Source organism: Galeopterus variegatus, unplaced genomic scaffold, assembly GCF_000696425.1.
Source record: "Galeopterus variegatus unplaced genomic scaffold, G_variegatus-3.0.2 Scaffold787, whole genome shotgun sequence".
NCBI lineage: Eukaryota > Metazoa > Chordata > Mammalia > Dermoptera > Cynocephalidae > Galeopterus > Galeopterus variegatus.
In genome coordinates, this window is record NW_007726898.1 from 251478 (window position 1) to 272838 (window position 21361).

A 21361-nucleotide genomic window follows, 5' to 3' on the forward strand; every position below is an offset into this window, starting at 1 on the left:
TTATATCAGAACACTTGAAACTGGAAAAGTAGAACTAAAATATAACACAAAATCTTTCCATGAACTTTTTGAAGATTGCTCACATATGGTTATAACTTCTTCCACTGGTGATCTCGTGTATTTATTTATTTTTTGGTGGCTGGCTAGTACAGGGATCCCAACCTCTGACCTTGGTGTTATAAGGCTGTGCTCTAACCAACTGAGCTAACCAGCCAGCCCCCTGGTAATCTCATTTAATTCATTAGTTTCAATTGCCACCTGGAAACTTATAGCATCCCTTAAATCTGTATCTGTTGAGCCACACTTGTCTAATTCTGCTTGGTTTTAGTGAGCTTCATGCCATGTAAGGGTGGGGTCCCTTTGTAGCAGTAGTCTAGGATCTCCCTACAAAATGGTATAGTTTCCCTAGGACCACTGAATTTGTGCCCCACTCTTTAGTAATCCCAAGGGGTTAATTAAGATCTCTCAGTTTACCAAAACATAAGCACTAAAACTTCCAAATTTAAAAAGAAGAAGAGTAAATACCCAGCTCTTAGGGCTAAACTCTAGTGTTTGATAATCTAGACTCAACTTGCCAAAGGGCCAGCCCTCACTGACTCAACTCACTTGCATACCTAAGACCCAGCCACACCTAGACTCTTTGACCTTCCCAGAGCCCACCTCCCCCACCCACATCTAGGCCATAAGGACTTAAATAAAATCCTGCTTTCTGATTTAAACTCTTTTTTTTTTTCTTTTTTTAAAGTCCTTCTCCCCATAAACACCAGTCACAATTAGCTCCTACCACTAGGCATGTTAAAAAATCTAGCAAACTCAAAAACCCACTCTGGATGAGCCAGAAGTCTCAGACTTCACTTGCTAATTTTGATCACCCCAAAACCATTATCTCAAAATTTTCCTGTCCATACAGATATGATGTAGATAAAATATCAGTTGTATTAGTCCTAATTCTGAATTGGAGAGCTCAATATATACCTGTAGCCACCGTTTCTGAGATAGTATGTTTCTCCGTCACACTGTTTATCCTCACGTCCACTTCTCCTCTCCCCCTTATACTTACCGAATCCACAAAGTCAGAGCTAGACAGGACAACCACAGGCCTCTTTCACTGGGTTTCACGCAGAGGGAACATGTTCCCTGAGGACAGGCAGCTAGCTCAAATGAGCTGAGTCACACATGCTCAGTTCCTTCTTTCAAACTCACCAATCAGATATTACTCCTCCTCCCTTGCAGTGAGCTAGGGAGTGAAGGTCACCAATTACTGTTTTCTTTCAGATCCTTCTGAAAGGGCAATAGCTCCTCCTTTACTGATTTTCAGACTGAAACTTGTGGTTTTTATTTTTTTTTTCCTTTGGGCGGCTGGTGGGTGTGGGGATCCCAACCCTTGACCTTGGTGTTATAACCTTGCTTCTAACCAACTGAGCTAATTGGCCAGCTCTATGGAGCTTGTGTTCTTCTGAGAGACCAGCAAAGATTTCTACAGGGTACTGTGCAGGCAATTTTTAACTTCCAGATGTATTCTTTCCTAAAATCAATCTGCCTGAGAAAATATCAGTGTTCTACATACAGGTTCTCCTTAACTGTTTCCCTTTTGAGGAATAAGACTTCTCTCTCATGCAACAGATTGTAATTATGGTGCATTGCCCCAGGGTGTAAAAACCTCCAAGGTGGGCCAAACTGTTCAAGCAACTAACAGAGGAATAATTTGAAAAGGCAGGATAAAGAGTGTCTAGTAAAAGCAAAAGACTTAAAAAATGAAGTCAGACTTTCTGATGGAAAGTAAATCTGATTTGGCTTATGAGTTTGTGAGGATTGGTTTCACTAGTTGATATACTGTGACATTTTTCCATAAACATATTTTAAATACACATAAAATATATAGAATGCTAGATTATGGGTAGGGAATATATCGTTTTTAAAAAAACATCTTTTGGAGGACATGCAAACAAGAGTTTGAAGACAATTTTCCTACTGTTATGAATGAAGGAGGAAAATTTAACAGTTGAAATAGCTTATTAAGAGAGATGACTGGACTTTTAAGCTTACTCTTATTTTTTTGACTATGGAAGTAATATATACTCATTTTAACAAATAGAAACAATATACTGTTATATAACGTAAAATTGAAAGTTCTTTTACCCCTCCTCCAGTTCCACCCTCCAGAGGTAATTACCATTGCACGTTTTATTTGTAACCACCAGGCTTTTTTTCTGTACTTCTACTAATAGAGGCATATAAAGGGTTCCCTTCCCCTGTGAATGCACTTATTGGTCTACAGTATACCTTTTTTTTCTTCAAACAAATCTAAATCATTTTCCCCAAAATATATTCATAACACTTTCAGTGGTTGCCTAGTATTCAGTGAATACATACTGTTGTTAATTTATCCACCCCCTTGTATTGATGAATTTACCTTGTTTCTATTTATTGCCATTCTAATCATTTTTGCAATGAAAATTTTTGAACCTATATTTTTCACTAGTGATACTTACTTTCTATGATAAATTGTTAGGATAAGCAATTTGTAATTTTGACAGGAAACTTTCAAATTACTCTTCTTAAAATGTAAATATTTATACCCATAGCAGTGTAGGAGAGAACTTATTCCAAACTTATGATCCCAAACTTATGCTATGTGATGTCTTTTTCAAATTTTGCCAAATTAATGATCAAAAAAATGCTACCTTATTATTTTAACTTACATTTTTTATATTATAAAGTTATATATCTGTTATCATTTTCCCATTTTAAAATTAGATTGTCTGTTGTCATTGATTTGATCTTGATTTTTAAAAAATATTGTCTCTTTTCAGTGGTTTGAATATGATCTTGATCAAACAATGAATTGAAATAAATGATTTTGAATTTTATGGTATCCTGATTCCTGTGTGATGAAATGATAATGTGACACTTCTCTCCAAGATAAATTCCAGAGTTATATTTCTGTTTCATTGATCCTTTAACAGTTAAGGGAAGAAAGTCGGAGGCTAGCTTTGGCTGCCAAAAGAGAAAAGAGAAAGGAGAAGAGAAGAAAGAAAAAGGAAGAACAAAGAAGAAAACTAGAAGAAATTGAAGCCAAAAATAAAGAGAACTTTGAACTCCAAGCTGCTCAAGAAAAAGAGAAGCTTAAAGTTGAAGGTATTTTCTCTAAACAACCATTCAGTTTGTTTCATATAACACATTCTACTCAAAGTTATATTTACTTATATATCAGTCACTTAAGGTGAAAAAACTTTTAAGTTATTAAGCTCTTAAGGTATTTGTGTGCTTCTTTTGTTTATTGACTTCCTCCCCAACTTTTTTTTTTTTTTTTAAAGATGACTGGTAAGGGGATCTTAACCCTTGACTTGGTGTTATCAGCACTATGCTCTCTGAAGTCAGCTAACCGGCCATCCCTATATAGGGATCCAAACCTGTGGCCTTGGTGTTATCAGCACCACACTCTCCCAAGTGAGCCATGGGCTGGCCCTCTCCTCAACTTTTTATTATAAATAATTTCAAGCCTACAGACAGGTTGAAAGAATAATAAAATAAATACTTGAATACTGTCCACCTAGATTTACAAAATTGTTAATATTTTACCATATTTGCTCTTTTTTCTTTTCTAAATACCTATACGTATTTTTTTTCGGAGCCATCTGAAAGTAAATTGTAGATGTCTTGACATTGCACCTATAAATACTTCAGCACACGTTCTAAGAATGACATTTACTTTATATTTTTTATAATACTTAAAAAATAATAGTAATTCCATAATATCTACAATCCAGACCATAGTCAGATTTCCTCAAATGAGGGAATCATTTTCAACTAGGTTGCAACTGAAAGATTATTTGAGATGGAAGTATTTTGGGAGAAACCATTGCCACTAAACAACCAAATATGTATGCGTGCAGTGTGAATATGTGTTTTGAGAATTTCCTTCTCCTCTATCCTTTTATTTTGGAAATTTTCAAACTACAGAAAAATTTAAAGATTAGTGTGACGAATATCTGTATGTCATCTAGAGTCTTAAAACATTTTGGTACATATGTTTTGTCTATCTTTCTTCTCTCTGTTTTTGAGCAGTTTGCATGTAAGTTGTACACATCATATGAGTATGTGTTTCCCAGAAAATGAACATTATTTTACGTAACCACAATAACATTATCATACCTAAGAACTTTAATAATTATATACTATGTAATATAAACTTCACATTCATATTTTCCAAAATGTTCCTTATGATAACTACCTGCCATGCTTTGAATAGGACTTAGGTACACAGAGGAGAATAGAGCAGTCATTCACTTTATTACAAATGAGTGCTGAAATGACTGATTAGTTTATGTCTAATAGTAGTGAAGTAACTCCTGGGTTTTTTTTTTTCTTTAAGTGCTTAAGGCTAAATATATTCAAAGGACACTTAGAATTTGCTAATTCAGTGTTGCTGCTTTTACAGATGAGCCTGAAGTGTTGACCGAGCCTCCAAGTGCCACAACCACTACTACCATAGGTATATCTGCAACCTGGACAACTTTGGCAGGTTCCCATGGTAAAAGAAATAATACCATAACTACAACCAGTTCAAAGAGGAAAAACAGGAAAAATAAAATTACTCCAGAAAATGTTCAAATTATATTTGATGATCCACTACCAATTTCATACAGTCAGCCAGAGAAGGTGAATGGAGAGTCCAAGAGCAGCAGTACCAGCGAGAGTGGGGACAGTGATAATATGAGGATTTCCAGCTGCAGTGATGAAAGTAGTAACAGCAACAGCAGCCGGAAAAGTGACAATCATTCACCAGCTGTGGTCACTACCACTATGAGCAGCAAGAAACAGCCATCAGTCCTTGTTACATTTCCAAAGGAGGAAAGAAAATCTGTTTCTGGCAAGGCTTCAATAAAGTTAGTTCCAATTTTTATTTTTACTGTTTAGAATATCATCACGAAGCACCTTGTTGCTGAATTTTTTTGGTAAAGGAAGTGAATTAGCAACTTACAAAATAAAGATTGTTTTTGTGCTAATAAAGAAGGCACAATTTCAATTGAATTGAAGAATAAAGTATTTTTTACATTTTTGTATTAATAAGAGATCAAATTATTTTTACTGTGGTAATTTGTTGTTTATGGTTATTAAGCATAGTCCATGGAAAGTATTGATTGTGATTTTGCAAAGATTATTATTGTGACTCAACTGCTAAATTTATCCCCTAGTTAGTATCTTCTTAAAACTGGCTTTTCTTAACTATATGCTAAATATTAAAGAGAAGTGAAAAACAAGGTTCTCATTTGTTCACCATGTTTAATGTAAAATTTTTTTAAACATTATGCAATAGATTACCTTTATCATTTAAAATTTCTCTATTGGTTCCATATTTAATGTACTTTTCCTCTCTCTGTTAAAGATTGTCAGAAACTATTAGTGAAGGGATCAGTAATTCTTTATCTACTTGCACAAAATCTGGTCCATCTCCCCTTTCCTCTCCAAATGGGAAGCTAACAGTAGCAAGTCCTAAGCGTGGGCAAAAGAGGGAAGAAGGATGGAAAGAAGTTGTAAGAAGGTAAGTGATTGTTTTTTTGATTGCTTTTCTCATTCTTTTTATATGCTATATATCACAGTGAAAGTTGTTTACCTTACAGTTAAATTCTTCCCTACTACTCTAAACAAACTGGTGGCTCAAGGCTGAATCTGGCCAACAGACAACCTATGTCATATTTTCTTTTTGTTATATATTAGAGAATAAAAAGAAGAATGTGAGTAAAACACCAAAAGGTGCCTAAAAGGGTATCATAAAGAAGCCTTTCTTGGCTTTTCAGGCTAAATTAGATGTCCCTACCAGCGTGTCTTTATGATACCCTATTACAGTACTCATGACATGATGTAGTTTTCTTATTTGATGTCTACATAGTCAATGTATGTGGGCAGGAACCCATGCCTATTTTATTTGCCATTAGTATTTGCATTAGCACAGTACATGTCTACATAGTATGTGCTTTACAGATGTAGGTAAAGCATGATAATCAAGAAAGCAAATGATCTTTGGTAATGAGATGAAAAGCTATGGTAAAGATTGTCTGTTGCTCATAGTTGCCTTTTATCTGTTCATCTAAAGTAAGAGTAGCTATAAAAGGCTTATTCAACAATAATCTATTCTATATTTATGGAAAAATATTTTAGTAATACTCTTTCTCCTTATTTTAATCATGACCGTTGATATTAATGATTTAATTTAATTTATCTTTGCACTTGTTAAACAGGTCAAAGAAAGTATCTGTTCCATCAACTGTGATATCCAGAGTGATTGGAAGAGGAGGCTGTAATATCAATGCTATTCGGGAGTTCACTGGTGCACACATAGATATTGATAAGCAGAAAGACAAGACAGGAGATCGGATAATAACTATAAGGCAAAACTTTGTCTCTTATGTTTTCTTCCTTCCTGTGTTATTTTGCCATAGCTTAATGAAATATAGCCATTTGAGTTTTGATGGAACTTTGTGTTTAATAGTATACTTTTTTTAAATGGGAATTTTATTAGTGTGTGAGAAGATAACCTTTACAGTTTTTTATTCTAGTTAATATGTTCTTATGAAATGTTTTAGACAGTTTCATAGGAATTAGTGTGTGTGCATGTGGCAAAGGTTTAGATAATCTTTTCTGTACATAAACTGTTCATATGACATTCTTAAAAATTTGTTCTTAGAAGACTTTTAAGGAGTGAGTTTCTAATACATTTTAAGCAGTGGGTTTCTATCTTTCACATTAGTCTTTGAGATTGGGTATTCTGAGATTATGTCCTTAGAATTTGAGCTCAGTAATAGATTTAAATTTGAAATGAAAATTTAACTTATCTTGAATAACTCATCAAGTGTGTCTGTGCCTGAATATCCTTAAAATAAAAATGAAATTTTAAGAAATCATAAAGATGTAAGAAGCTGTAATTACTTTAAAGAATATCTAAGTTCCTTTTCAAGAATTTTATATGTTTTTTGAATGGCAGTTAAAAGTTTGTGAGAGGCAGGTGCCCCTTTGTAGTAAATGGGAGGGCTGATAGTTACAGCCTATCTCAAGAGTAAGGAGGCAGTTAGCCATCTCTGTTTTCTACTCATCCTCCTCTCTATTCTGTCTTGTTTTTACCTGGGATAGTTGAGTAGCCACACCTACTTTATCTAAAGAAGAGGAAAGATACCTTATATGGGTAATTTATACACTGGGTTTCCATAAGGCTTTCCTTGCAATTAAGTATTTTCCTTAAGGTCCAACACACTAGTGTTTGATGTTATGGCCATTGTTGGCTTTCAGGATTCCTCTCCCATTTTGAGACATGTTCCCGAGGGGTTATAATAATCATTCTACTAACGGAGAAACTTTTAATGAATATATAGTCGATGGGATCATCTGAGATACCGTGATTTAAGATAAAAATACTATTTTCTTACTCAGTTGTATTATTTTCCTTGTTTTCTTGTATTGTTCTTAGTATTGGTCAACTGTTTAACTTTATAGGTACATTATGGATTACATAGGCTTTTATGTACAGTGTTTCGATTGTTTGTTTTTCATCTGGCCAATATGGGGATCCAAACCCTTGACTTTGGTGTTACAACATTGTGCTCTAGCCAGTTGAGCTAACCCGCCAGCTCTGTGCAGTGGTTTTTCCAACTGTAATGTATTTTACAGTAGGAAAATGGTTTCTTCGACTAAGGAAACAGTAGCAAAATGAATTTTTTGAAAGTAAATCGTTTACTATTCCTCTTAAAAATTCAGTGGTAATTCAGGACAGTTTATTGCTTTGTTTGCAGAATACCTCGAGAATAGTCAGAAAATTGCTGCTTAACTTTTGTTACCTATTATCTGTATTGTACGTATATACACACACAAACACACACAGATACACATGTTTATTAAAAAGTAGGGAAAGTTTGACCTTTTTTTTTTTTGTCAACTTATAGGGGTGGCACCGAATCAACAAGGCAAGCAACTCAGTTGATCAATGCTCTGATCAAGGATCCAGACAAAGAAATTGATGAACTTATTCCAAAGAATCGTTTGAAAAGCTCCTCAGCAAATTCCAAAATAGGGTCATCAGCACCTACCACCACTGCTGCTAACAGTTCCTTAATGGGAATTAAAATGACGACTGTAGCTCTGTCATCAACATCTCAAACTGCCACAGCACTCACTGTGCCTGCAATTTCTTCTGCATCCACTCACAAAACCATTAAGAACCCAGTGAATAATGTGAGGCCTGGTTTTCCAGTTTCTCTTCCATTAGCATATCCTCCTCCACAGTTTGCTCATGCTTTGCTAGCTGCTCAGACTTTCCAGCAGATCCGTCCACCAAGGTTGCCCATGACCCACTTTGGAGGTACTTTTCCACCAGCTCAATCTACTTGGGGTCCTTTTCCTGTCAGGCCTTTGAGCCCTGCCAGAGCTACTAACTCGCCTAAGCCTCACATGGTGCCTCGCCATAGCAATCAGAATAGCAGTGGTTCTCAGGTGAATTCAGCAGGTTCTTTAACTTCAAGTCCAACAACAACAACCAGTTCATCAGCTTCAACGGTGCCTGGTACATCTACAAATGGCAGTCCAAGTTCACCTTCTGTCAGAAGGCAGCTTTTTGTCACAGTCGTGAAGACATCCAATGCCACCACCACAACAGTCACAACCACAGCAAGCAACAACAGCACTGCACCCACAAATGCCACATATCCTATGCCTACTGCCAAAGAACACTATCCGGTATCATCCCCATCTTCCCCATCACCACCAGCTCAGCCAGGAGGGGTTTCTAGAAACAGCCCTTTGGATTGTGGATCAGCATCTCCAAATAAAGGGGCATCTTCTTCTGAACAGGAAGCTGGTAGTCCACCAATAGTAGAAACAGCAAACAGTAGACCTCCAAATAGCAGCAGTTCTTCTGGGAGTTCATCAGTTCATTCTGCTCAGCAACAGTCTCCGGGATCTGTTTCTCAGGAGCCAAGACCACCTCTTCAGCAGTCTCAGGTTCCTCCCCCGGAAGTTAGAATGACCGTTCCTCCTTTAGCATCAAGTTCTGCTCCAGTGGCGGTGCCTTCTACTGCCCCATTGACTTACCCTATGCCTCAGACACAAATGGGATGCTCCCAGCCTGCTCCTAAAATGGAAACTCCTGCTATTAGACCACCCTCTCATGGTACAACTGCTCCTCACAAGAATCCAACTCCAGTGCAAAATTCATCTGTTGCAGTCCTCAGTGTCAATCACATTAAAAGACCTCACAGTGTTCCCTCTTCTGTCCAGCTACCTTCTACCTTAAGTACACAAAGTGCTTGTCAGAATTCAGTACATCCAGCAAATAAGCCTATTGCTCCCAATTTCAGTGCCCCCTTACCATTTGGGCCATTTAGCACATTGTTTGAAAACAGCCCTACTTCTGCTCATGCCTTCTGGGGAGGATCTGTTGTTTCATCTCAGTCAACACCAGAATCTATGCTATCAGGAAAATCTTCATATTTGCCAAATTCAGATCCTTTACATCAGTCTGATACTTCCAAAGCTCCAGGTTTTAGACCACCATTACAGAGACCCACTCCAAGTCCCTCAGGTGAGTTTATATATTCTGACATTCTACAACTGTTCCTTTACTTGGGTGATGTGAAAACTCCTGATCATTTTTTGATGTTTTTACTCTTATGACTGAGCTATATGGACAGAGATTGTTGTATTCAGTTAACTCAAATGCTGTAGTACTATATGTGTCTAGTATGGTGTTATTTATTTTTTTTTTTTAAATCTTTTCAAAGCTACAGTAGATTTGTCTTGAATTTCCCATAATTAAGTTTCCCATAAATAAGTCTCAGGCATATTTTTCTCTCTTAAAATAAAAAAAGTCTTTTATGTTTTAATTTAATTGGGTAACACAACCAGGAGTTTGCTTTTATTTTAAATAAAAATAACTAACAAAGATTTTAAAATTTCATTTCATTTCTGATTATCTTTTTTGTTTTTGTCGTTTTTTTTTCCCTAAAAGATGACCGGTAAGGGGATCTTAATCCTGATTTTGTGTTGTCAGCACCACGCTCTCCCAAGTAGGCAAACCAGCCATCCCTATATAGGGATCTGAACCCGTGGCCTTGGCGTTATCAGCACCACACTCTCCCAAGTGAGCCATGCGCTGGCCCTTCTTTTTTGTTTTTAAAATAAGAAAAATATAGAGCTGCATATGGTAGCCATTGGCCATGTATGCTAAATTTAAATTAATGAAAATTAAATAAAATTTAAAAGTCATCTTCTCAGTCAAGTTAGCCATACTTCAAGTAATTAATAAGTACTTGTGGCTAGTAGCTAGTATATTGGATAACAAAGGTATAGAACATTTCCATTCTCGTAGAAATTTCTATTGGACAACACTCATATTTATAGAGGATCTGAAGATCTTCTGATGGTAAGCTATTGCTTTTTTTTTTTAACATTTTACTTTGAAATATTTTTATATTTATAAGAACTTTTTGATAATTCCCCTAGTTTCTTATCAAAACTAAGACATTGATATTGCTATAGTATAAGTAACTAGACTACAGACTTCATGCAGATTTCACCAGTTTTTCCAATAATGTCTGTCTGTTGCAGTATCTGATCCAGGATACCAAATTGCATTTAGAGCTATTGTGTTTTAATATGAGCATTTCAAGTAATTAAAGATAATCTATGTGAGAGATTGACACACTATGGTCTGTGTGCCAAATTTGGCCTGTCCCCTGTTTTTACATTGTTTAAAAAAAAAAGTTTTTTAAAGAATAATAATATATGGCACAAAAAAATATGGAATTCACATTTCAGTGTTTATAAATAAAGTTTTATTGAAACACAGCCATGCCCATTTATTTGCATATTGTATATGGCTGCTTTCATACTATAATGACAGAACTGAATGGTTGGGACAGAGACCATGTGACCTGCAAAACCTAAATAAAATATTTAATATTTGGCCCTTTGCACAAAGGTTGCCAGTACTGATATGTGTTATTGGAGATTTGATGTTATGGGACAAAAATTTTCAAGTTTATTGGGAATGCAATGTTATTTTTACCTATTTTTGTATCTTATAAATAAAATTTAATCAATATGTCAGTAAATACTTCTTTACTTGGGGTTGATTTAAATATTTATGTGTGCTTTCAAAAACAATTTCTCTTGAGTCCTAAAACAATAGAATCAATATAATTAGGTTTTAAAAGATTATATGCTAATGAATAGGAAAATTTTTAAATTTCATTTTTAGAATAGTTAGAATTTAGCGAAAATGCTTTACCTTTTCAAAAATTTAATAATCTAGGTGTTGTGTTGGGAAAGGTTAAAATTAAGATATAGAGAAAAAGGAAATAAATTCTTGTTTTGTGAACAGGTAAATAAAAAAGACCAGCTCTATAAGAGAGGTGAGTTTTTTTGGGGGGGTGTACAAGTTGATTAGATCCAAAATTAGCAGTGACGTTTAATTTAAGAGTCTATCAAAGGGTGAATAATGCTAGATACAGGTAATTTGTTTATTTATTTATTGGATTTTTTGGGGGTTCTTTTGGCAGCTGGCTGGGACAATCCAGGTCATTTAGAGTTAAAAACATTCATCCTTATGTTACATAAAAAACATCTCTTTTTATTTTCTCCTAAGCCTTTTCCAGATTTTAATTTTCATTTCTCTCTACTTTTTCCTAATTCCTTTGTGTTGCCTATATATTTTTCTTTCTTTAACTAACTTTTTATGTAAATAATTTGACCATTTGTATTTTAGACTTAGATCTGTTTTTATAGTTTATATGAGGGTCCTTCAGAAAGTTTGTTGAAAAACAGAATTAAAAGATAATACAAAACTTTCTGTGAACTTTCTGAAGATCTCTCATAGTTCGAAAAATTCTTAAACCACATAAAAATTTAAGGAACAGAATAAACAGAATAGTAAGTACCTGTGTACTCCCTCACTTAATATTCTCCACTTGTTAACATCTTTTCTAATTCTACTTCTCTTCCTCCTTCCTCTCTTCTGTCTCTTTTGCTGCTTTCTTTCCTTTCTCCCCCTCACTTCTCTTGTCTTGCTCGTCTCTCCCTTTCTCTCCCCTTCTTTGTCCTTCTTTCCCCTCTTTCTATGTCTATCTCTATTTTTTTTTCTACGCCATTTGTCAAATGACGAAAAGGTAGGTTTCAAAAATTATGATACTTTATCCCTAAATCCTTTGACATGCATCTTTCCCAAAAAAGGCATGTTTGCCTTCACCCCTACACCACTATTACTACACCCAAGAAAATTTTAATTAATTTAATAGTAGCACCCCAAATACTGTGCCATTATCCCAAGTAGATCCTTTATACCTGTGTCTTTTTTTTTTTTTTTTCCTTTTAATCAAAAATCCAATCAAAGTCATATCTTCCTTTTGGCTGTTCTGTCTCTTTGGTCACCCCCAGTCTAAAGCATTTCACCACCTTCCTGTCTAATTTGTGACATTGAATTCTTTGAGAAGTCCAATTGTCCTGGAAAATGTTTTCAGATTTGTCTGTTTCCCTAATTCATGATTAGACTTGAGTTGAATATTTCTGGAAAGAGCATCATATAAGTGATATTTTGAAACTCACCCTGAATTATATCAGGAGGCACTCAACAACAGATTGTCCCACTATTGGCTATGGAGAGCATGGCCACTTAGTTAAGGTGTTAATAATCGGATCTCTCCATTGTAAATACACATCTACAGGCTTTTTTTTCTCTATAGTTTTCTAAAGATAAATTTTTATACAACTCTTTGGCCCATAAACCTATTTAAATTCCAATATCGATATTAAATCTACATGTATTCTATGATAGCTAATAAAAGATCAAATATTAAAATTAAATATAAAAATATTTTCCTTGATGGGCTGAGCCTGTGGCGCACTTGGGAGAGTGCGGTGCTGGGAGCGCAGCAGCACTCCCACCACGGGTTCAGATCCTATATAGGGATGACTGGTGCGCTCACAGCGCTCACTGGCTGAGCGCGGTGCGGCCGGTCTCAAAAAGGACAAAAAAAAAAAAATTTCCTTGATAATTATTCTTTTTTATAATTATCTTTATAAAATGGAGAAATGACAAGTCAGTGGACTGAAGGAAGTAATCAAGAAAAAATTTTTTGATAATCTAAAATAGTTTTGGGTATATTTGAGGCCTCTTAGAATTTTAGGTTTGTCTAATTATTTTTCCTTGGGGTAACTATTATAAATTATGATGATTTTCTACATTATAGGTATTGTCAATATAGACTCACCATATGGTTCTGTAACACCTTCTTCTACACATTTGGGAAATTTTGCCTCAAACCTTTCAGGAGGTCAGATGTATGGACCTGGGGCACCCCTTGGAGGAGCACCCACAGCTGCTAACTTTAACAGACAGCATTTTTCCCCACTTAGTTTGTTGACTCCATGTTCATCAGCATCAAATGGTGAGTATTATATGATGTAATTCCATACGAAGAGTTTGCATGTATGTTTCCTTTTTTTGTTTGTTTTTGGCAACTGGCCAGTACAGGGATCTGAACCCATGACCTTGGTGTTATAAGGCTGCGCTTTAACAATATTTCCTTAAAAAGAAAAGATTTTAAGTTTTCCAGAGTTTGAGATTTTTAAGTTTTAAACCTCATCATAATTTTAATACTATTAAAAAGTGTAATTTGTACTCTCAGCAATCTGGAATTTCAGAAGAATTTCTAGGTTTTTAAATTATTAGAATCAACCTAGAGTATAGACCTGGAATTCAGACCCAGAATATTTTATTGAGTTTATTTCTAAGAGAGATCATTTTGTGGGGAAAAAACTTAATCCTAGTATCTTCTGTTAATTTACACTTACTTTTAGTTTTACTTGATAATATAGCTACCAAGAAGAAAAAATATTTGAGACATATGTCAAGGTACATTGCTAGTTAAAGCATGAAGTAACTTGTGGCCTACAGTGAATTTATATATTCTGTAGTTTTTCTTGTGTTTGTCAAATAATTGCAGTCACCTAAAAAGAATGTTAATTATCCTTGCATGGGTACCAGTAAGTGAGAAGAAATGATTTAAGAAAGATTTAAATGGCTTAAGAAAGATTTAAATCCAGTGATTAAAAACTCTAAAATACATTATATTTTTAAAATGACTTTATTCTACGTAAGTTTTTTTTTTTTTAACATTCCTCTTAAATTCAAAATGACTGTTATAGAAATGTAAAAACTTGCTAGAAATAATATCAGGAGTATGAAAATATACCAATATGAGAAGAAAAAACTGGCAATTCTCATAGAAGATGCTTTATCTTACTTTGAAAAAGGTTAAAAATTTTTTAGGAGTCATAATTGAGATAAAGGATGTATTTAAACATAAGCCATTAAACAGAATACTTAAACTAAATATAACTCTGGTTGAATGGAATAAATAGCTGGTTATCACCTTTTAGTTCAAAATATCTGGGTTACAGTAAAAAGTTATATCCTCAGTTATTTGAAGCTGTATTCAATACGACAAACTTCTGTATACTAGAGGAATATGTATATTTTATTTATTTAGTTTATTATAAGAAGGATTGACAGCTAGCTATATATTGAAGAATGGAAGGTAATTCATTCTGTATTAAAGACTGGTATTTTATCTGTTTCAGAGATCCGTTTCTTCAGGGATATAAATTTGTTTTTTTAGCATTCATCTGTATTTATTTCAGTCTGTGATTCTAAAAGCTAAGAATTCTTATAAATGACATAACTGCAGTATATAATCACATTTTAAAAATCAATAATAATTGCTTAATATAATCAAACTTTAAGCATGTTTAAATTTCTCCAATTCTCTCCTCTTCCTTTTTTCTTTCTTACAATTAGTTTGTTTACATCAGGATCCAAGCAAGTTCTGTTTGTTGCTTTGGTTGTTGTGTCAGCTGTCTCAAGTTTCTTTTAATTTATAGGTTCCCCCTTCATCTAGTTTTTTCCTTTACCCCATAAAGTTTCCCAAAGTCTGGATTTGCTGGCTCCATCCCAGTAGTGTCACTTAACATATTCTGCCATCTCCTGCATTTCCTGATGACTGATTGCTGGATCCTGAGGCTTGGTCCCACTCAGGTTAGATTTGGCTTCAGGGGTATATGTTCTACTGCAGGAAGCCCATTATGTCTGATCATCTCTCTGTGATGTTAGCAGACATTGGTGATCACTTGCTAGATCCATTATCTCAACAGGGATTTGTAAAATACCATATCCTAATTATTTTATCTTTATTTACTAGCTAGGATACTTCAAAAGACAGAAATCTTACCTCCTCAGCTATTTATGGTTACCCTGAGAAACAATTTGTGTAGGAAAGACAGGATAAATGCTTGACATTTCCCTTTTACGTAGTAGTTTTGTAAAAATGAATTGTTTCCCTATCATCTTGCAAAGAGACTGAGAGTTTGTTTGCTTTTGTTTCATTATCATCATGGTTTTTCATGGTGGTAAGAGTTAGTTTCTTTCTCTTTCTTGTTTGCAATTTTGTTCTGCTGGTGGATTTTGTTCTTTCTTGTGTATTCATGGTAGTGATTATTGTTTTTTGGATTCCAGATGCAGGACTTCCTTGAGGATTTCTTGTAGGGCTGGTTATATAGTGGTGAACTCCTGCAGTTTTTGTTTGTCTGGAAAACACACTATTTCTCCTTCATTTCTGAAGGGTAGCCTTACTGGATATAGTATTCTTGGCTGGTAGATTTTTTCTGTCAGTATTTTGAAAATGTTGTCCCATTTTCTTCTGGCCTGTAGAGTTTCTGTTGAGAAGTCTGCTGTTAGTCTCATGGGGGCTCCCTTAGAGGTGACTTGATACTTTCCTCATGCTTCTTTTAAGATTCTCTTTTTGGCCTTTAGCTTTGCCAGTTTGACCATTATGTGTCTTGAAGAGGATCTTTTTGGATGGAATCTGATTTGAGATCTTTGAGCCTCCTGAATCTGAAGGTCTGTGTCACTCCCTATACCTGGAAAATTTCCCACTATTATTTTGTTTAATTGGTTTTCTGTGCCTTTTCCTTTCCTCTCCCCTTCCAAAACACCCATGTTTTGAATGTTTGTGTGTTTAAGATTGTCTGCTCTCTTACAGTTTCTTCATTTTTAAAAATTCTTTTGTCCTTTGTTTTGTCTGCCTGGGTTGTTTCAAAAAGACTGTCTTTGAGATCAGAAATTTTTTCTTCTGCTTGTTCTAGCCTGCTGCTTAAGCTGTCAGTTGTGTTTTTTTATCTTGTTGAGTGAATCTTTCAGTTCCATGAGTTCTGCTTTTTTTTTTTTTTTAAGGTATTAATCCCTTTGTAAGTTTCCTCCTTTATATCCTGGATTTTTTTTTCATGTTTTGTTATGTTGTTTAACTGAGTCTTCTCGTATCTCAGCAAGTTTCCTTAAGATTATTGCTTGGGGGCTGAGCCCGTGGCGCACTCGGGAGAGTGCGGCGCTGGGAGCGCAGCGGCGCTCCTGCCGCGGGTTCAGATCCTATATAGGGATGGCTGGTGCGCTCACTGGCTGAGCGCGGTGCAGCCGGTCTCAAAAAGGACAAAAAAAAAAAAAAGATTATTGCTTGGAATTTCTTTTCACTCATTTAAAGGATTTCTTGCTCTGTAGGGTCTTTTGTTTGAGAATTATCTTATTCTTTTGGTAGTGTAATATTTTCTTGGATTTTCATATTTCTTGTACCTCTACATTGATGTCTGGTAATCTGGTACAGCAGTTGCTTCTTCAGGTTACTCGGGAATGGGCTTTTAGGAGAGAGACAGACGTTCTCTTCTGGTTCCTGCTGGTGATGATGTTCCTTGTGGCACTGCAGTTGAGTGTCTGGCGGGCCTTCTGCAAAGTGGTTGTGGCTACTGCTATGACACTGAGCCGCTTTTGTGGCAGCAGTGGTTGTAGTTGCCCTCAGCAATTGGAAGAGATTTTAATTTTAGGGGATGACCAAAAAGAAAGAAAAAACCTAAGAGAAAAGCAAAATAGGATTACCAAAAAACTTTTTGTAATATAACTACTAACCACATGTTAAACTAACAGTAATTAATTTATTGAGTGTTTAGGCACTGTTTGTCTCCCCTCAACCCCCAATGCCTTTGTCAGCAAAAACTGATATGAGCAGTTTTATGAGTTTTCTTAGACAAGTGACTTCATTAAACATCAGTGTTCTGATCTATATTATCCACCACTCAGGATTAGTATAAAATGTGAGATAATGTATATGTTATCTGCTGCTGTTACTGTTGGTTTTTTGCTTTTTGATGATAATAAGAATGAGGGTGATGATCATGACAGTAAATATTAGTGCTGTTTTCTGATAGTTTTAGAAATGTGCCACTATACAGTGAAACCTGTGAAAAGAGTAAGCATAAGATGATTTAAGAGCTATAGGCAAGTCTTGAGTATATAGTTGAGACTAATGGAATGGGAACAGAGGAGCAAACATTTTTATAAATAGCCAATGATTAAAGAGTCTGAAATATATTTTTAGAATGATTTTATTCTACATAGGTTTTTTTTTTTGCACTCCTCTTAAAGTTAATTATTTCTAAATGTAAGAATGGATATGCAGCAGTGTCTTCTGAGTGTGTAGAGCTCAGGAATAGACATTTTCCTTAAAATATTTACATGTGGGTGATTCATATTCACCTATTTATATATAAAAACAAAGGTGTTTTTTTTTTTTAATTTTAGTGTTCGTATAAAAATAGCAAAGAAGAGAAAATGAGTTATAATTGCAACGTGACTGCTTATTGACATGCGTTATGTGAAATATTTTTTGGTAGTTAATCTTTCTTTGGGGCCGGCCCGTGGCTCACTCGGGAGAGTGCGGTGCTGATAACACCAAGGCCACGGGTTCGGATCCCATATAGGGATGGCCGGTTGGCTCACTGGGTGAGTGTGGTGCTGACAACACCAAGTCAAGGGTTAAGATCCCCTTACCGGTCATCTTTATTTATTTATTTATTTTTTTTTAAAAAGATGACCGGTAAGGGGATCTTAACCCTTGACTTGGTGTTGTCAGCACCACGCTCAGCCAGTGAGCGAACCGGCCATCCCTATATGGGATCCGAACCCGGGGCCTTGGTGTTATCAGCACCGCACTCTCCCGAGTGAGCCACGGGCCGGCCCCCCGGTCATCTTTAAAAAAAAAAAAAAAAAAAATCTTTCTTTGGCAGGAGAGTGGGCAGCTAGCCGATAGAGGGATACAAATCCTTGACCTTGCTGTTATCAGTACCATGCTCTAACCAAGTGAACTAACTGGTCAGCTCTTGGTAGTTAATCTTAAAAACGGAGTGGATTCTCAGAGCAGAGAATGTTTTTAAGTATATGAAAACATAATTATTGGTATTACTGCTCATTACTTCAGGTAATACATTATTTCAGAAACTCTTGGATAAAATTCATGAAGTGTGATAGGTTTTTTTATCCAGGGGTTTGCTATGTGGTTTTTTTGTCGAAAAAGCATTGTGCTTTTTTTTTTTAGTTGCTTTTATTTCTACATTCCGATAACTTTTTTTGTTCAGAAATTTCAAGCTTACAGAAAAGTTGAAAGAATAATTCAAAGAATACCCATATTCTCTTCTTTTAATTGGACCAGTTATTTTTAAACATCTTGTTGCATTTATTTTCTCTCTCTGCTTTTTTGTTGTTGTTGAATAATTTGAAAGTAAGATACAGATATCACGCTTCTGACCTAAAAACATACGTCAGTTAAGAATAAGGACATTTGCTTATACAACCATAATACCATTATCAAATACCTAATAGATATAACATTAATTCAGTAATAATTATCTTAGATACAGCCCATATGCAAATATCCCCACTTGTCCCAAAGCATTTTATATTGTTTTTTCCCTTTAGAACCAGGAACCACTCAAGGTTCACATACTGCATTTGAATATGTCTCTCAGGTGTAACTTTTTAATTTTTTAAGTAATTTTAAACTTTCAAGAACAACACAGAGAACTCATGTATATTTTTTCCCAGATTTACAAATTGATAACATGTTGCCACATTCCTCCCTCTCCCTACCATCTCTGTGTGTGTGTATATATATAAAATTATTTACTTCCTGAACCATTTTAGAATTAGTTGTAGATATCAAATTCAGCAAATGTCTCTTTAGTCTCAAAGATGTAATTTGGAACTGTTTTCTCAGGCTTTATCTCTCAAGACTTTTTTGGAGACTAGGCCAATTGTTTGGTAGAATGCTTCTTAATTTTTTTTTTCTCTCTGATATTTCTTCATGATTAAATTTAAGGATTGTTTAATAAACATTGAACTAAACCATTAGAAAAATACAGTGTAGTTTTCCTGCAGTAGCCCTTTTTCAATTTGTAAGTCATACTGCTCTTTCAGTTTTAACTCAGGAATCTGTTGTCATTTCTAAACTGAGGTAGATTTACTGTGATGTCAGTGAAGCTTAAGCTTCAGGGTATCATTTGTATGGGCCCCTTCCAAGGTCTTTTAAGTGATTTTGTATTTGTAATTTTGCATTCTTTTTCTAAAATAGGTTCCTAGAATTGTATAAGCTTAAAGCCCCACAGAACATAGATCTTCCCTATCCTCTAAAACATGTTTTTTCTGTAATATATAAGCTGGCATATTTTAAAATAACAGGGCTCTGAGTTACATTTTTCTTTTTTTCTAATTAAAGAAATCATAATCATTAGACATGAGAAAAGTATTTATTAGGCTCTTTTCATGGCAGGAAATATAGACCCACACAAGGAATCTCAAGGAAAATGGTGTTTACTATGAGGTTAGGCAGGACAATCATCAGAACCATCCAGGACTTAGGGAAAGCTGTTCTTTCCATCTCTTTTTTAGAGGATTTATGGTCTCTCACTTATGGTCTGTTTCTTGTGCGTCTCTTCTAATATGCTCTCTTTACTCCTAGGTTTCATCATAGTCTTGTATATAGTTTTCAATGGTTCAAGTTCATAGGTGATTAAACCAGTTTTTCTCTGTTTATCAATTGCCCCTTACTGAATAAGGAATGTAGTTGGCTCAGTTCATATGTTTAATTCAGGCCATAGATTGCTGGCTAGCCTAAAGGTGGATCATTATTGGGTCAGGTGCCTATCCTTAGTCCAGTAGGCCTGCAGGAAGGGAGCAGAAAACAGGGTCATCTGATAAAAGCTATCAGTAAGGTGGTAGAATGTGGAAGAGGGTAAATCTCTTAAATAAGGTCAGCAGGTAGGCCTAGTTATTCTTTTTATTTAAATAGAATGTAGAGGGTTGTTATTTTGCTTTGCTTTTGTTTTTGGAAGGATACAGGAAGGGAAAAAGTAACAACATTCAACACAGAGGTTAGAGAAGGCACCCAGGGATGAATCTAGGGGAAGGTAGGATTCATTTCTTCATCCTTCTTTCTTTCCTGCCTGCCTGCTTTTCTGCTTTTCTTGACTATGTCTTGGTATTAGTTGTTCTGGGTTGATTTTTCTCAGGGATGTAAGTGTGCCCTTTCAATATGTAGTTTAAAAAAAAAAAACAAAAAACTTGTATTATTTATTTCTTGTGTTTACATGTTTTTGTGTTACTTGTAGTTTTCCTTTTCTTGTTTTTTTGGCAGCTTGCTGGTACAGGCATCTACACCCTTGACCTTGGTGTTACAACATTACGCTCTAACTAACTGAGCCAACTAGCCACCCCTTACTTGTAGTTTTATTTAGCTTATTTTGAAATATTTTACTTCTAAAATTTTCCTGAGTTTTGTCATCTTGTTTCCAGTTCTACTAATTCTGAATTTTGCTGTTCTGTAATATCTCTTTCTTTCATTTCCACTAATTCATTTTGGAATTTTAGGTTATAGCTTTCTTTCTGGCATGATTTTATTGTCTACAGATCCATTTCTCTTTTGTTTTATATAATAGTCTTATATGGAATTCAACTACAGTTCTGTTCTGTTTTGTGTTTTTAAGTGAAATGAGTTTTCCTCAACTTTTAGTAGGGATAAAGTGGATCAGGATATCTGTACTAGCTTAAAGGTGCTAGAATTCTCTTTTGTTGTTTTATTTATTTATTTTTTTCCTTTTTGTCTTTTTTCGTGACCGGCAACGGATTGCAACCCTCAGTGTTGCGCCCATACCGGACCGGGACCGGCCACGGGATCGCAACCCTCGGTGTTGCTCCCGCACCTCGCTCAGCCAGTGAGCAGCCGGTCTGTATGTGGGATCCGAACCCTCGGCGGGAGCGCCGCCACGCTTCCCAAGTGGCGCACTGTAGCAGTGTGCCACCGGGCAGGCCCCTCTTTTGTTGTTTTAGAAGTGTGCAAAATATATGGCCTTCTGCTTGTTAAATCTCTGTCTTTGTTTTCTGTACCTACCCATCCATCCACACGTTTTCCTTATTTTTTGACTGGATCTTCTTTTTGTT

General features: G+C 35.4%; 1 protein-coding gene across 3 annotated transcripts in view; it reads left to right on the forward strand.

The window, feature by feature from the left end:
* Nucleotides 1–21361, forward strand: part of ANKRD17 (ankyrin repeat domain 17) — a 123671-nt gene that overhangs the window by 93613 nt on the left and 8697 nt on the right. For all 3 annotated transcript variants that reach the window (XM_008572457.1, XM_008572458.1, XM_008572459.1), the window contains 6 exons: nt 2967–3138; nt 4442–4889; nt 5390–5545; nt 6243–6392; nt 7938–9571; nt 13236–13433. In XM_008572457.1, the coding sequence (XP_008570679.1) occupies nt 2967–3138; nt 4442–4889; nt 5390–5545; nt 6243–6392; nt 7938–9571; nt 13236–13433 (2758 nt within the window). The remainder of the gene's footprint in view (nt 1–2966; nt 3139–4441; nt 4890–5389; nt 5546–6242; nt 6393–7937; nt 9572–13235; nt 13434–21361) is intronic.